This window comes from Halyomorpha halys, unplaced genomic scaffold (genome assembly GCF_000696795.3).
Source record: "Halyomorpha halys isolate HHAL.00 unplaced genomic scaffold, Hhal_1.1 Scaffold488.1, whole genome shotgun sequence".
Taxonomy (NCBI): Eukaryota; Metazoa; Arthropoda; class Insecta; order Hemiptera; family Pentatomidae; genus Halyomorpha; species Halyomorpha halys.
The window spans coordinates 95,097-112,228 of record NW_027112716.1 but is presented as its reverse complement, the minus strand read 5'-3'; the positions used below and the strand labels follow the sequence as shown (position 1 = coordinate 112,228).

Below are 17,132 nucleotides of genomic sequence, written 5' to 3'. Positions count from 1 at the left end.
AAATATTGTGATTGTGCTATCTGATCTCTATTACCATTGTCTGTAAACATATGACAACATGTAGTATTACACAATAAAATAATAATACAAAACCTCTTCTACACCAAAGTTTCACCTAACCTTAAAGGTCTTCACAGGACTCTCGTCTGGCAAGTAAACAGGTGAAGAAAACTTTTCTGCTTCCTTGTTATACCAGAGCACGAATGATGAAATAAAAAGTGGGCAAAACGTTAGTGCACAATGAACAGTTTTTGTACAATTTCAAGAAACCATTTTTGATCGTCATTAAGAACATCTTCCTTTATTAGTTTGTAATAATAATTTAGGTTTTCTAAATATTAATTAGCCTCAAACAACGAAAATAACCTCAATGTGTTGACATCAGGAAATAAAAAAAATTTAAATAAATTATTAAATGCTTTTCAGAAGTTTATTGTTACAATTGTTTATAAACACAAGTTTTATTTTGCTACACTTAATTTGACAGATAAAAAATATGTGTGTCGGTGGGATACACAATGACAAAGAAAAAAAAATTATGTAATAAAAACGAAGGAGTTAAATATGTAAAAAGGAGTACATTAGTCGCTGTACATCTTTAAGAATATTCGCAGAAATACTTGCTATATAGACTTTAACAAGATATTAAATGTAAGACGAAATTTTTTTTTTATTTAAACATTCTAAAATATATAGGATTGCTAAATGTATGCTTATTCAGATCATTTAATGTAAGTTTTGAAGTAATTTTTTCATGATTCCACCTTCTTGATATTCCACGAAATTAGTATTTCTGCATTTCTGTTGAACTCTAAAAAAGCTAAACCAATAGTGGACTAGGACGAGTGGGAAACCAAATCGCAAATCAAACAGTAAAACCGAGTCAAATTCCATAATAAAACTCAGGTGAGATCTTAGAATGAAGTGAAAATACGAAGAGAAAAAAAAAAAAAAGTAGCCATAATACGTAAGTAAATTATGATTTAAGTTTTGCCAAAGCAGTCCATGCAACTTGTTAAATTGAAATTTTCAAAACAAGAAAGAAACAACAGGATATAACCACACCCTACTAACTGAAAAATGTTTAAGCAATCAGAAAACCCATATTTAAAACTTTCAATCCAAATTAAACCCCAATGTGCAACATTAATTATTCATTTTTCCCTGACGTCATGGTGTTAGTTTACTTAAAAATCAATGTATAATCATTTGATGAGATCAACAGCACAACAATAAAGACTATTCATTTTAATTTATTAGGAAAAACTAGCTTAACTTTTTTTTTGGCAAGACTCCCAATAGAGTCCTATACTGCCTAACCATGGTTGGAGTAGTTTTTTATTTTGACGGATTACTGCTCGACGAAAAAAGTCAACGCCCCAGGCAGGATTCGAACCAGCACCGCCAGTGATCTCAAATTGGTAAGACTGGGTCCAAACAACTGTGCTACGGGTGGTTTTTATTTTAGTTATCATTAATCATGTAAGTTTAATTTGTGTATATAATTCTTCACCTTTCAAAAATTATAAGTATTTGTCATATTAGGTATAATTAGATTACTTATAATTGTTAACGCCATAATATATAATTACCTAGTAAATAGTATTTGAGTTTTATTAGTATTTAAAAAGAAAAATGTGTAATTATATTTGTGTGTTATAATGAGTAATACAGTAGTTAGGGGCTGATAATTGTTGCTAAGGCGTCAACTAGCAACGGACCGACCATCTTAGTTTTTTAGAGCAGTTCCGGCTAATTAGTAGCCATGATAGCGTCTAAGCAGCCCTGTCTGCCCTTATAGTTTAATAGTTTTTTAGTGTTTTAGTCATTACAGTTCGAAACCAGACCTTTTCTGTGTTTCGACTTTAATATCAGTTCCGGCTAATTAGTGGGCATGATAGCGTCTAAGCCTAAACCTAACCTAAACATCTCGGCAGCATTCTTCCTCGGACCTATCGGATTGGAGCAGCTTGTGTCAACTAGTATTTGATTTATATATATTTATTTGTTTATTTGTAAATTAGTTTATTTTATTTTCATCTGAGAGACCCCTTTATTTTTAATTGTATTCATTATTAGTCAAATTTTGTTTAATTTAGTTTCAGTTTTTAAAATACCAAATAAATGTTTAATCCGAGGCAGTTTGTTTTTTGTTTATTTAAAAGCCTTCCAACAAAAAGACATAGTCGATTTGAGGTGGCTTTAATATATAATAATTATTGATATTGGTGACTTATAATATAGTACGGAAGGTCACGAGTAGAGAAATAAATAAGATAAAAATTATGAAAATAAATTAAATAAAATCTTTCTTTAGAATATTGCTTATTATATTATGCTTATTTTTTCTTCCAAACTATGATAGAAATTTAGAAGTTTCCTTATTTAATAATATACAAATGGAAATCACTATTCTATCACGTTCTATATCCCTCAATTAATTTGATCAAGATGTTACTAAGCTATTGTCTTTAAACGTTATTTATTTTAATGTGGATTTCGATTGGGATATTAATGGTAATGACATGTGATAATTGATAATAATCATAAAAGACAAATAAATCAATTATGATTGAATTGCTTGGTACTAAGAATATTACAGGCCGCAATTATGAAAATAATATAATTCGTTTCTTGTATCTATAAAGAAATTTATTGCAGATTTTTATTAGTATATTAAGGGTAGTTAAATTTAAAAATAATTATATCATAACTTAATTACCTAAAAATAAAGATATTAAATTTGAAAACAATTAGAATTTCATGAAAAAAATGCTGCTTTTTTTTGTTTTTCCATTAAAACGTTGTTTATTTTTCAACCTAATGCCAACACGGTCAAGTATAATATTTTAGAATATGGAGATTATAATATATATGTAAAATAAAAACCATTATTTTTTTTCGTACAAAATGATTTTTATCATGGAGTAATATTTTTGGCGCAAAACCTTGAATTAAACTTTATACGGAAAGTTAGTACGCCTTCAATCTCAGCCCGCGAGACTGAAACACAAGGCGAAATGGAATTGCTTAACCCCGTAAGAGCCAGTTAGATCTAAATGCCTATTCTTTCATTTATGTTCGAAGTAAACTTTTATATATTACAGAGATTTTCCAGGGAGTTACACCATTTTCAAATATTCATATATTTATGACAGAAATTAAAGTAAAGAAAATAAAGTACCAAAATGCTTCAAATAATAAATACCAAAATATTGGATGGCATTTGATAACAAATCAAAATAAACGAAATTTCCAACAAAATGGTTGTTGTTTTTTTTTTTTGTTTGGTTTGTTTTTGTTCTTAATGAACGTTTTTATTTCTTCAGTATTTGTCCAATCCCTGCAATCTGGTGAAAACTAAAATTTGAAATTGTAGATATTTATAATACAGGTTTTGGATTAGACTGTATATGATGGATTTAAAAGAAAATGAACAAAGTGAAATATCGATATTAGCCTTTATTCTTGAATGATTTATACAAAAATTGATTATACGCGGCTTGACCGAAAGTATTTATTTACAATGTAAAGTATTTTATTTACAATGTTATTAGCTAGAATAGTATTTAGTTTTAATTATTGATTTAAATGAGGTTATATAAAATCATAAAGATATAAAATTTTATTTGGGGGTTGATCTGTGTTGAGGTTTTGATTGATCTTGAAGACTTATTTTATTATGCACTTCTCTCTGATCCTGGTTCTGTTCCTCTGCCTGGGTGTGGCAAAAAACTACTCACTCATGGACTATGAGCAAAATGCCATTGCCCTGAGTAGCCTGTTTACTCATCAATGTAACAATTCTGACTCCTTTGGGAACGGAGAGCATACTGTTTTATATATTTGCCACTAAATGTTTGTGGGGGTCTTCTTTAAATAGTATTAATATTTACAATAGATAATGTTTTGTTTTGGAGTAAACCTTCATATAACTCATATTTCTAAGTTACTTATTACATATGAAATGCCTTATATATTATTGTAAAAAATAAACTTAAAAGAAAAAAACCCATAACGTTCCTGAAATAAAATAAGATACAGATTATTTAAAATATAATAAAGATCAATTATTGATGATATTTATATTAATATGTAAAATCGAAAAAAAAAAAAATCTTTAAAAAGTATGTGTTAATTTGGTGATTAGTTGTAACATATATGCCCAGGGACAATAGGAATGTTATTTAATTTTTTGAAATAAATCTATAATGGATTAGCAAAAAGTAGCACAGTAGTAGAAACACATCGCATATCCTTTTTGAAAAAATGGGATAGTAGCAACCAGACTTTAAAAAATATTATAAACATTCAAGATTAGAAACAATTCGTCTTTATTAAAACGAAAAAGCTCTTTAAAAAGCGACCTTAAAAAAACAAAAGTTTATATATATTGAACAATATTTTTATTAATATTAAATTTTAAAACCGGAAAAAAAATTGTTTAAGAGTACTTCATTAGCTGTTTTAGGTAAAAACTAATTTTTTTTTAAAGAAATGATTTATGTACTTTATCAACTTGAAGATTATCTTAACGTTTAAGATGTGAAATTTATTTTCTGTTCATTAAACGGTTTAGTGACAACATAGGAGACATTCATTAAAACGTATTAAAAAAAATATGATACGATACCATTAAAAATTCTAGGAGAAGAGAAAAATTTTCAGGAAGCAATAAAACCAGATTAAATCACCTAAAATTAGATGTTTATACGGCAATTTACAAGTTTATCATTAATTTTATGTTTTAATAACTTTCCAATTCCGTAATACATTTGTGCTTAATCGAAAATATTTGTGAATTAATATTTTTTTTGTTTCTTGTCCATGACTTTATCGCCTCTTTTTTTTTTGTTCGTGGGAAATTAAAACTACTTACTTATCTTGACAAATCGAATCCTTTGGGAATTGTGAACCACTTGATATGCAAGGAGTATTCATAACGGTACGGATACAAAGAAAAAATAAGATGACGTTTTAATGAATAACTTTAAAAAAATAAATTCAATGAATATGAATACGAATTCTCCTGCCCATTTAGTGCACAAATTGAATGTGTTTAACGCCTCCTAGTTTGCGAATGTTAAATATTCAGATAATTACAGGCATCGTTGACACCCTTTACAATTGTACTGACGGTTTTGTAACTGGAAACTAAAAAAAAACTGTCATAAGAGACAATACAATACAAACAACTGTGACAATAGAAGCATGATACAGAATTTTCAGATAGTAACATAATGAACATAGTAACTTTCCGCACTATATCCCTACTTATGTATGAAATGTCTTAATAAATTGGAAAACCAATTTAGTAAATAGTAAAGTTTATTTTAGTTTCTAGTAACAAAACATTTAGCAAAACTCTAAAGGGTATCAACGATACACTTGATAACACTTCACAAAACAAAAATTTGGAATTTTAACAAAACATTAATATGAAGTGATTAAAAAAATAAAAAGATAGTCATGTTTTCTCTTCTTTTATGAATTACGGACCAATTATGGTTTATCAAATAACTGCAAAGTTTTTTTGTTTTTGTTTATTTGGTCATCAACGCCATTTATACCTTATTTAATTTTGCTTATATTTGTTTATTTTTATTTGATTATTATTTATTTACCTACAATTTTATTTATCGGTTTTTTTATTATTATTTTTTTCTGTTCAATGTTATATTTCTGTCAGTAAACCTTTTGATTTTAAAAACTGAAACACTAATTCAACTGTTTTATCATCGTCTCTGAGGCTTTTGAAATATTTGGGTTTAATCCTGAGCTATTGAAGTGTGATGTGAAATATAGGCATTCTTCGAAAATATGACTAATTGTCAAATTGTTGTTGTAAAACTGGCAGTTCGGAGGAGTTTTTTAAAATAAGATAAGAGTGGTTGAGCCTTGTGTGACCTATTCTTACCCTGGTCTCTACGGTATTTGTGGCTGGAGGTACCCCAGAGCTTGACATCCTTTTTCATAATTTTCAGTTTACTCCTTGAGCTTTCATCTCACAAAGATAGCCATTTATCTTTGATTTCCTTCTCAAGGGGTTTGCTTATTTGTAATGGTGTTAAAATTGTTTTACCCCGTTTCGGAAGCGCGAGTGCTTGTCTTGCAGCGTGATCGGCTAGTTCATTCACTGCGATTCCTACATGACTTAGAACCCATATAAATGTAACTGACACCCATATTGTATAGAATGTTTAAGTAAAGATGGATACAGGATATTTTCGGATGCTCTGGATAAATGGAATTTAACCTTTTAACGTGCCTAATGAGTCTGTAATTATCGTAATGTTGTTGCGGTTCAAAGACAAACAGAAGTGTGAAGTTCTACTGCTGTTGCATTGAGTTCGGCAGTGAATACGTTACATAGTTTGTGAAGTTCAATTTTGCATGTTGAGTCATTAGTCACGAAGACCGAATTGATCCGTCTGTATAGATTATAAAGGATTCTGATATTTTTTTAAGAGTTGAATTTTGTTTTTGTCGAAAAGGAATGGAAAATTTTGAACTAAAAATATATGTATTTGTCTGTGAATATAATTTCGACTCTAGTTTATGGCTAATTTAGATCTTCTGAACAAAAGTGGCGATAGTCCGGATTCAGCGCATAAGCTTAGAATGGGGCTTGTTCGAAATGCTCCAGTCGCGATTCGGATTCCAGCGTGATGCACTGTATCCAGTTCAGCAAGCACTTGGGAACGAGCCGAGCAGTGGATGAATAAACCGTAGTCGATTTTTGAGCGTATTAATACCGGATAAAGTTTAAGAAGGCTAGTTGTATCGGCACCCTATGAGGTACGGGCTTAATAGGCTGATAATGTTCAGTGTTAAGTTAGTTTTTAGTACAGATTTTGGTATTTCCAGGTTAGTCTTTAATCGAATGTAAGGTCTAAATACCATATATATATATATCTATGGTAATAGGGAGTTTCCTAGAAATGGTGACTGAGGTGTATTTCGTTTCCTACTGAAGTGGACGCATCTTGTCTTATCTAAGGCAAATTGAATATTGACAGTTTTTTATCCTATTTATTGCATCTTGTTGTTTAAGGTGAATATCTTGAATACTGCCTGATCGATAATAGATTGGTAGATTGTCGGCGAACAAATGTGGTATTACTCCCCAAGGCAAATTGAATCCTAATTGATTCACAGCCAGAGAAAATAGAGTGGGGCTGAGGACAGATCCCTGAGGTTACTCCATTAATCGGCCCTTTTCCCTAGAATTTTCACATCCGATTCGTACCATAAAATCCCCATTTGTCCAGTGATTCCGCTTCTGTAAAATAATGAAATGATTTATATTGTCAAACGCTTTCAGCATATCAAAGTAAACAGCTATCATTTGTTGCCCGTTAATAAAAGCATACTGTGCTTCTGTTTCCGATTTTACCAAGTGGTCAATTGTTGATTGGATTTTCGAAATCCCGACAGTGATGATTGTATAAGATTATACAATCATCATCAACATAACTACGTAGTTTTTAACAAATAATAAATATTGTCTTGTTATGCAGGTAAATTATAACAGGTGCCATGTAAAAAGGTTTACAAAAAATAAAATAGAATTTACTTTCCTACCTAAAAGTTTAGTAACAATAAAAATAATACATTTAAATACTAAATTGGAGTAATACTTCATGTTTAAGAATAATAACAATAAATGATAAATTCAATACTCTTCACAAACTATTTTTTGTTATTTACAATTTTTTACTAACAAAATAATGTATATAATGGTTAAATTAAAATTATGTTTAAAAAAAATAAATATATATATTTGTAGTCCTTTCTAGCTTATATATTAGAAGAAGATATAATGTATAAACAAAGTCAAAATAAAGAAAAGACGGAATATCCATTAGACGCTTGGCCAACAGGAATGACTGGGACAAGCTGATGTAGCTTCTTAATAATGAATGGGTTATGTGTTATATTCTTACTTCATCTATTACATTAATAAAATATTCTTCACGATGTTGCAGACAGCCCTATCTATTCTAAATATAGTTATATATAAAGCGATAACTGACGGGCGGTCTGAAACTAAAGAATACATCATTAACGTAAAATTAATAAAAATTAAAAGATTGAAAAAATAAAATCATAAATTGGTGCCGTTGAAAAATAAAACTTGGCAAATAAACTAAAGAATAACATTAATATGTGTGACAATGCAAATTATAATATTTGGAAAATTTAGCTATGTTTTCGGATAATTAAATTTTAAATAAGAAGGATAAGAAATTATATAAGTATAAAAAATATATATATATCTATATTTTTGGAAAATATACTAATTTGGAGAAAAATATAAAGAAGTTAGTTATTTATGTTAACACCATTTACATTTTATACTAAAAATAGTCAATTAAATTACTATAAAATAACTTAATCTAAAATTGAGGTTGAATCTCACTTCTTTTATTTCTAAATTTATCTTTATTATTTATATTAAATTTAAACATTAAATCTCACTTCCTCTTTTGTTTCTTCTATGTCATTGCCGCAGCTCTCTACATCTGATTGTTCTAGATCGATACACAAGCTGCAACAATAAATAAATTAATATGGCAACCAAAAATAGAAAAAAATAAGAGTAGCAACTATATTACTAAAATTCATTAATTACAATGCAATGTATTTTTCTTATTATAGGAGTAAGTTATGATGAAACACTTTTGGATAGATCGTCGCTCCGAATGTAAACATTAGGTTTCAAATTTAATATCTTAACATAGAAATTTTAATTTTTAATTCAACATCGTACATAGAAATAATTATGTTATATGTGAGACCTAAAAATTTTCTTACACCTTGTGTTTATAATACTCCATTTTTAAAAATGTTTCAGGAAAATAAATTTAAAAGTTTAATCAAAAGGTAAAATCAATAATTCAAAGCAATCACTGTAAAAAGACAAGTTGAAATTTGCCAAACTACAAACGACTAACCTGGAATCCTTATAGTACAAGAGCCCAAGAAGAGAGAAAAGGCAGTTATCTCACCCCAATTCTTGATACTTTAATGAAAACTATGTATAATTAATAGTCAAAATTGATGAGTCTGCCAAGTATAGATAGAGGGAATAAAAAATGGTGGCTGTTTCAAAGCGATAAAAAAAAACTAATTTTTTATTCGGAGCTCTATATCTTAAAAAGTAGGAACAACACAAGAAACCTTAAGAGACCGTCATTTAAATAAGAGTAAATTTGCTAAAATATGAGCCCTAATAGAGTTATTTACGTTACATAGTTTTCGAGATATAGCTTTTTAAAAACCAACAGTTCATAAAAATATTGTATGGGACGTACTAAAAGATCAGTAGTTAGTGAAATTGTATTAAAAAATAAATCTATATCTCAAAAACCATTTGACGCACAGATGTCTATTAGTACTCAAATTAAAACTAATTTAATGAGCTATAAAGTAGTTTACGATGTTTATCTTCGTAGGAGTAATAGTTTACATGAAATTTGCTAAAATAAATTGATTTATAGCTGTTTTTCAAAATTAAAAATTAAAGAGTTTTAAAATTTTCATTTGCCAAATTTATATTGAAATGTAAATATCATAAAAGCTACTACACCTACGAAGATAAGTATCATAAACTACATTATAGAAAATTAAATTTCCTTTATTTTGAGTGTTGGCAGACATATGTGCGTCTTATGAATCTAGAGATATAAGTTCAAAAATCCAACTTTTTATACGAACCACTAGAAATTAACAATTTGTGAGTTCATTTTGTAGTCAATTTAATTTGAGCGCTGGCAGACATCTGTACGTTCAATGATTTCTAAAATGAAGTTTTTCATAAATCAAACTTATTGTTGGAACAACTATAAATCAATTTGTTTTAGCAAATATCATGAAAACTACTATTCCTACGAAGGTAAAGGACATAAACGTCTTTATAGTCCATTAAACTAGCTTCAATTTGAGTGCTAAAAGACATCTGTACGTCACATAGTTCCTGAGATATAGATTTTTCAAAATAAATTAACTAACTACTAATCTTTCAGTAGATTTTTAAGAAATTTTGCTTTTTAAAAAGCTATATCTATACCAATAGTTCTGGACGTAAACAACTCTTTTAGGGCTAATATTTTAGCAAATTTACTCTTCTTTAAATAATGTTCTGTTAGATTTTCTAGTGTTGTTGGTGGTTTTTAAGATATAGACCTCCGACTGAAAAATTAATGGTTTTTAAGGTTTTGAAACAGCCGCCATTTTTTATTCCCCCTACCTACACTTGGCAGACTCATCAATTTTGACTAGTAATTATACATAGTTTTCATTAATGTAATCAAAAATTGGGGTGAAATAACTGCCTTTTTCTTCCCGGCTCTTGTACTACTAGTAATTTATCCAGAAACTTGGTCTGAACAATCAAGGATTATTAACTTATTAAAGAACAGTAATTTTTTTTTTCATTACTTTTGAAATCAAAACTACACGCCAAGTTACAAAAAATATGGATATAAAAGAAGATATCAATAATATTCAAAAGGCATTTTAAAATGTAATGTAAAAAACGTAACGCATAACAAAGTTAGTTAATATATTATTGATTTATTTTTCATGTCATTTTTTTAATTAGATGTATCTTTATACTTTATATCAGCATTTTTTGCTTTATTTACATGTTAGGCTTAAACACACATCAGTTTTATATTATCTGTATCTTTTTATCATAAACCAGATGAAGAACAGCAGTAAGGGTTGAGCCGTTGGATATTAAGGAATAGTTGAAACTATTGCTTCTATCCAAATAGATTTCTAAGTTGAAACTACTTCTACTTATCCAAATAGATATTGCTACAATTATATGGCATGTTCTAAAGCGTAAAAAATGGAACCTAAATCTGATTGTGAGAGTAAAAAATAATCGATTTAAAACATCTGTAAACAGAACTGAAATTAAGCAAAACTTGGTACTGGATTCTAAACGTGTAATTCTAAAGAGGCAACTTGTAAGCAAAAGGAAGATTATGTAGTATGTAGCATCGACGAATGCTTACACGTAGTAATTTAAGAAAAACGAACTACAAATAATCAATCTCATTATCATATATTACAAATACATTACACATCATATAACATACTCATCGTTACATGATGTTTTACATGTTGCTATACCCTTGATGTGTAACGTGTCCAATGGTGTAATCGGATAACCAAGACACTAAAACCGTAAGAAATAAAATGAAATGATGAAAAACATGTAATTTATTTAAAATTTTCATAATTCACTTTAATTCCGAAGCAATACATAATTAAAAAACCTTAATTACGAATTAATTAAATACGATAATTTATTTATAATCTTAAAATTCTTTCTTGAGACTGGCAATTTTTTATTAAATAATTCGAAACACTATCCAAATTATAGTCTCAAAACTTTTATTTCTTTTACACGTCCAACGTTTCGGCCATCTTCAGGGACAATCTACTACAAAAAGTTTCCATTATATGTATGATCCTACAACCAATTTAAATATTTAACATTATTATTTATAATTTACCTTACCTCAATTCACTATGAAACATATAATTTAACCATTCCAAAAACAACAATAATATTACAACAATATAAATACAAGAAAAGTGTATTAATAGTGTTTAAAGAGAAATAATTTTGACTGTGGTTTTTAATGGATATTTGACTTATTAGATATAAATGTTTTGACCTGGGCAGAATAGCCTGTATGAAGTTTTTGGAATGGTTAAATTATATGTTTCATAGTGAATTGAGATAAGGTAAATTATAAATAATAATGTTAAATATTTAAATTGGTTGTAGGATCATACATATAATGGAAACTTTTTGTAGTAGATTGTCCCTGAAGATGGCCGAATTGGCCGAAACGTTGGACGTGTAAAAGAAATAAAAGTTTTGAGACTATAATTTGGATAGTGTTTTGAATTATTTAATAATAAATACGATAAGTTAATGCAGTTAGGGACTAATTATATTTGTAAATTGTATGAAATCAAAAAGAAAAGAGAGAATTCGGGTTTAGAATTTCATTGAACACTAAAAAACTATAACAAAAAATGTAAGAATCACTATCCATAAAAAAATAAGGGAGATATTTTCCATCATATATAAAAAAGCAAAATATTTGTATAAAATTTCAAAATAAATTTATCATAAGTAATTAACAGAACATCTTCATCATTAACATTTGGTTTAATTTTCTAGCACATTGGTTTTTTTATAATTCACACCTCCACGTTATCAAATCCACAGTAATTAGAGTTTAGCCTGTAAAACGACGAATGACGAAACAGCATGTACATGAAGAAACAATTTTATTTTTCAGTATTGCCTTAATGTAATTAAACCTTAATCAAATTCATTTTATGTTAGATTATAATAAAATTCAATTAATAAAAGCTCAGATACATTAAAAGTATCCACGGGATCTTTAGATCAAAGGGAAATATAATAATTTCGTAGAAATTAATTTAGGCTTTTTTGGAATCAGAACATGTACACAAAAGTTTTTGATATTTTTATTTAAATTTTTTGCCTTGACTTTGGTACATTCACCATTTGGCTATTAAACATTTAAGTAAAATTTATATATACATGATTAATAAAAATATTAAAGCAATATAAAAATAACCATACACCACTTGGGACCATCTTATTATATAAATTCCGCAATTAGAACTACATGAACATCATTAAAAAAACTTTATTTGTAATGGGATCATTTTTTTTTTTTTAATGAACCGTTAGTAGATAAAAGTTTTAACTAGGACAACTCTGCTGCTTATTTAGCCATAGTTTTGTCATTAAATATTTTTTGTTCTGCAAAACATTGGAGGAGATTGGTGGAAAAGAAATTTTAAAGATGGGGAGTACAGGTAAAACCGTTGGGTAACTTTAATCAACGGGGACTTGCATTAACCAGAGGAACCTAATGGGGGACAGAAGCGGAGTACATAAAAAAAACGTTAGCCATCCTCGATCTACAGGAACTCAGAATACAACGAAGTAAAAACCAGAAAAGAGAGTGAAATTAATATGAAAAGAATTAATGCTGCTGAAAAATACAAATGTTAAGATTAGGAATTTTATTAGAAGATATTAAAAATTTTCAAGACATGATATTACCACAATCAAAAATATTAGTAACAGTAGTAGCGAAACACGACAAAGAAACAAAGTGATCAAAATAGTAACACCGCTTGAGAGCCAAACTGGACCCAATAGCTCGGATGTTGTCTCCCTGTAAATGGGATAAATATGTGAAATCTCTCTTTTAAACAAGTGTGTGGAGTCGTGTCTAAGAATAATATCAGTCGCTTCCGTTTAGTCGGAATCTGCAGATAGCATCAGTGACTTTCCTTACTTTAAGACTTCGTATGAAAATCCATAAATTTGTTGATTCATAAAGCAAACCCACTCCACACATGTCGTCTTAGGTTCCTCATCTACCTAAAACAGAGGTACAATCATTAGGAGGACTCTACCCAGCAGCACACGAACACTCAACCATTGATGTTGACAACCACAATCTCAACGAAGAGAGTCCATTACACTAATAGCCGAGGCCCAATGCAACACGTGAAGTGAGACCCCTTCAAAACAATATACATCTAGAATGTCAACCACTATTTATATGGTAAGCAAGAACTTAATAGGATACAAAAACCTAGGAATTTGCGGACCAGAATATTAGCCTGTGAATGTGGCAGTTCTCTGCACGAATTTTCTGACACTTATTGTAAACAAAAATCGTTTAATTATGATTTTGTTGGACGAATTTCAGATTATCTAGCTTCCCTAACAACCCTTCGACAATATATATATATATACTGTTTAACCTATTGCTTTGAACAGCCGTGATGAAGCCCTACAAAGTTGGGCGAAACGTCGGACATTAAATAGTTAAAATCTATTTGTTATTTTTTGACCTAAATCCTGGCCATCTTCTTATAATTAAGTTTTACGGTCAACTATATATACACATAAAATACTTTAAGTATTGGTAAGGCGCTTTTCTATACCACCGAGCTCACTACTTCTACATGGACTTACTTCCCCCAGACCCCCGACAAGTATTCCACGGCGACTGATCAAATGGATCAACTTACATGATACATTCACTTGACTGATCCATCATGAATCCACTCTGACGAATATTGAAAAGTTTCATTATTTACTATGTGCCTTACGTAGACAAGACGCGACACTTAAGTTTCTTCTGATAGACAAGAATTATGAACAAGCATGAACGGAGCATTTACAGAATTATGAAAATCCTAAGGTGCTAGCTTCGCTGTTCATTCATAATATAATCGACTGCAATATAAAGGAAACGAAGAATGGGCCAAAGGATATAATCAAATCAAGCTGAAGTAGCCGACAGTACAGAGTGACTTAAGACGATGATACAACTAAGCGGCAAAAGCTGCATCATTGCTCCAGCCATCTGACTCCTTGGATTTTTAGACTAGATAGACTTTTATTGACTAATGACAATACAAATAGACAACGAATTGGACGTTCTCGACTAACCCAAGAATACTTGCTGTAAGGGACATCTAGAGCAACATGTAAATTTGTAAGGTACCATTAACTGTTAAACAAATACTGACAGGCTACAGGCATTTGATTAACAGCGGATTACCATACCATTGTCAATTTTATTAAACGATAAGAGCACTCATATTCAAGAAATATATGATACCTTAAGAAAACAGATATGTACGAATACATATAACTAATTTGATTTATTTACATCTTTGTCATATCAATTAATGTTAATTACCATTATCGATTGAATACATATAAATAATTTTCTTTTCTCTTTTAGTTTTTTCATCTAGATTTATGTATGTTTCATTATATTAATTATTACTATGAAATTAGCATATATATTTTAGTATGGATATGATCATATTAGGAATGTTTCCGAGAGGTCAGTTAATATGAATAGGCAAACATCTCCTTCGCTGAGGATTGTCTTATATTAAAAAAGAACATGACACTATTCGACCTGTAAGATTTCATCCTAGACTTGCTAACCTTAGCACAGGACAGTATATATTAATACATATAAAAATAATATTTACAACAAAATAGAATGGGTAACTTAAAACATAAAAATCATTTTTTATTATTAAATAAGAACGAAATTATATTAAATCCTACTTATACAAATCAACTATCTATTTCAGAAAAAAAAATTAATGATTTAAACACACTAATGCGTTTATCTATCGTGTCACCCTGCGGTACACCTGATCACTTAGAAACATAACCACAACTGTCATTGCTTTGTCGGTATCTACCCAATTTACAGATTCGGCACAGAATTTTACCGCTCCTCTCGTACAAAAAGTAGACCAATATTATTTCTTAATTTTTTAAAAAATATTTCTGATTTTCTCTATGAAAATAATTTTGAAGATTTTTTATTTCTTTAATAAAGATAACATGGTAATAAAAAAAAAAAGTTATATCTCATTTCTTTGTTCCTTGTTAGATTAAGTTTATTATTATTTCATTGTATTATTTAATTTATTCATGTATACCTGCCACATCCTTTCTAGTTTTAAGTTACACCCCTTTCCCAAGTTATTCTCAACTTCCTAAAATAATATCGCATATATTTAGATCATAAGGTGTAAACTATTTTTAAAAAAAGAAAGTATAAACAAAGCTTAGTAAAAACAAGAAACCGGTAAAATCAATATTTCTAAATTAAGTGATTTTTAGAATTTTGGCATAAAATTGTGGGATTTTCACTTCAGTAACACTTTTGATGATCATGGACTGAAAAAGTATAGGTGCAAACAACTCATAAATGCATATACATTTATTTTTTTTAAAAATGTAACGCACCATTGTTTTGCAGCAGTTCAAAATAAAAAAAACAAAAAAACAAAGATGTTTAGACATAGGACGAAGTTTATTAGCAAGTTAGCTTATCGAGGTACGAACCTGTTAAGTTAGCAGTAGATATAAGGCCTTTCGTGCCTGCTTCACTTATGATCGCAACTAGACACTGCACGCGAGGCAACTCCCTAAGCACGAAGCATTAATAACCCTTTTTGTCAAACTCACCTTAACTTATGATACGTTATCAATTTAGCGTGAAATACTTAACCTATTCTGAACAAAATTTTAATATTTTTAAAACAATAATGTATAACTTAATTTTTAAAAAAAGTAAGAAAGAGGTTACACGTGTATATATATATAACTAATATAAGTGATTAAAAAGTGAAAATAAAATATAAATCTTAATGTAAATGACTAATAAAGCAATTATATTTTTTCCACCATGACTACATGCAACACTTTTTTTTTTATGCTACATAATTTTTTTTCCTGAATTATTACATTATTATCATATCTTCCTTTATCAATTTGCTCTTTTATTTTTTCCTTCACCTCCTAACTGTATACTTTAAATTCTATCTACTTCTCATTCATCTAATATTCCTCCTTTACAGAGACTCATGAAACACAAATACCCAATGTATTATACAGATTATTGACTATCAAATTTTCGTTAAAGCTTTCAAGATGAACACATAAAAATTAAATAATAATAAAAAAAGGAAATTACAAATAAATGAAAAATTTGAATTTTTGATGACTGCACTCCCCCCCCCCCCCGATCATCTTTTCTCCACTTATCAATGTACGGTCAACTATCTATATCTTATTATAATTCATGAAAGTTTGGTTCGCACTACAAATTTAATTTAATTTTTAAAAAATACTAGAAAATCTCTGCGCTAAAATGAATTAACTTTTTTGAAGGCGTATGAACCCATCTTTTCATATGAGAAGACGGTTGTTTTGTATAAACGCTTATGATCAGAGAGTAAACAATGTGTATGCTAGTACTGTACCTGTAACTTTAGTGGTTTTTTTTCATATATTGGTGCAAAGAAGAAATTACTCAAGAAGCAATACAATTTAACAGTAGGAAAAATATTGCCCTTTCCAATCTTAAACATTGTTACGAGTTATACAAAACGCCTATCAACTTTAGGGTAGTGTTTGGAGTAGGTTCAGGACGTGATGTCAGTATTACTAAATAAGCTATGAGGGAAATAACCACGAAAAATAAACCATTGCCAGCGTGCAGTATATA

The 17,132-nt window shown here is 29.1% G+C and overlaps 1 protein-coding gene across 3 annotated transcripts in view; it reads right to left on the bottom strand.

Annotated features, from left to right (window-relative positions):
• The window catches only part of LOC106683488 (uncharacterized), an 84,416-nt gene that overhangs the window by 18,694 nt on the left and 48,590 nt on the right, over positions 1–17,132 (bottom strand). For all 3 annotated transcript variants that reach the window (XM_067050511.1, XM_014424988.3, XM_067050512.1), the window contains exon 2: positions 8,482–8,551. In XM_067050511.1, the coding sequence (XP_066906612.1) occupies positions 8,482–8,551 (70 nt within the window). The remainder of the gene's footprint in view (positions 1–8,481; positions 8,552–17,132) is intronic.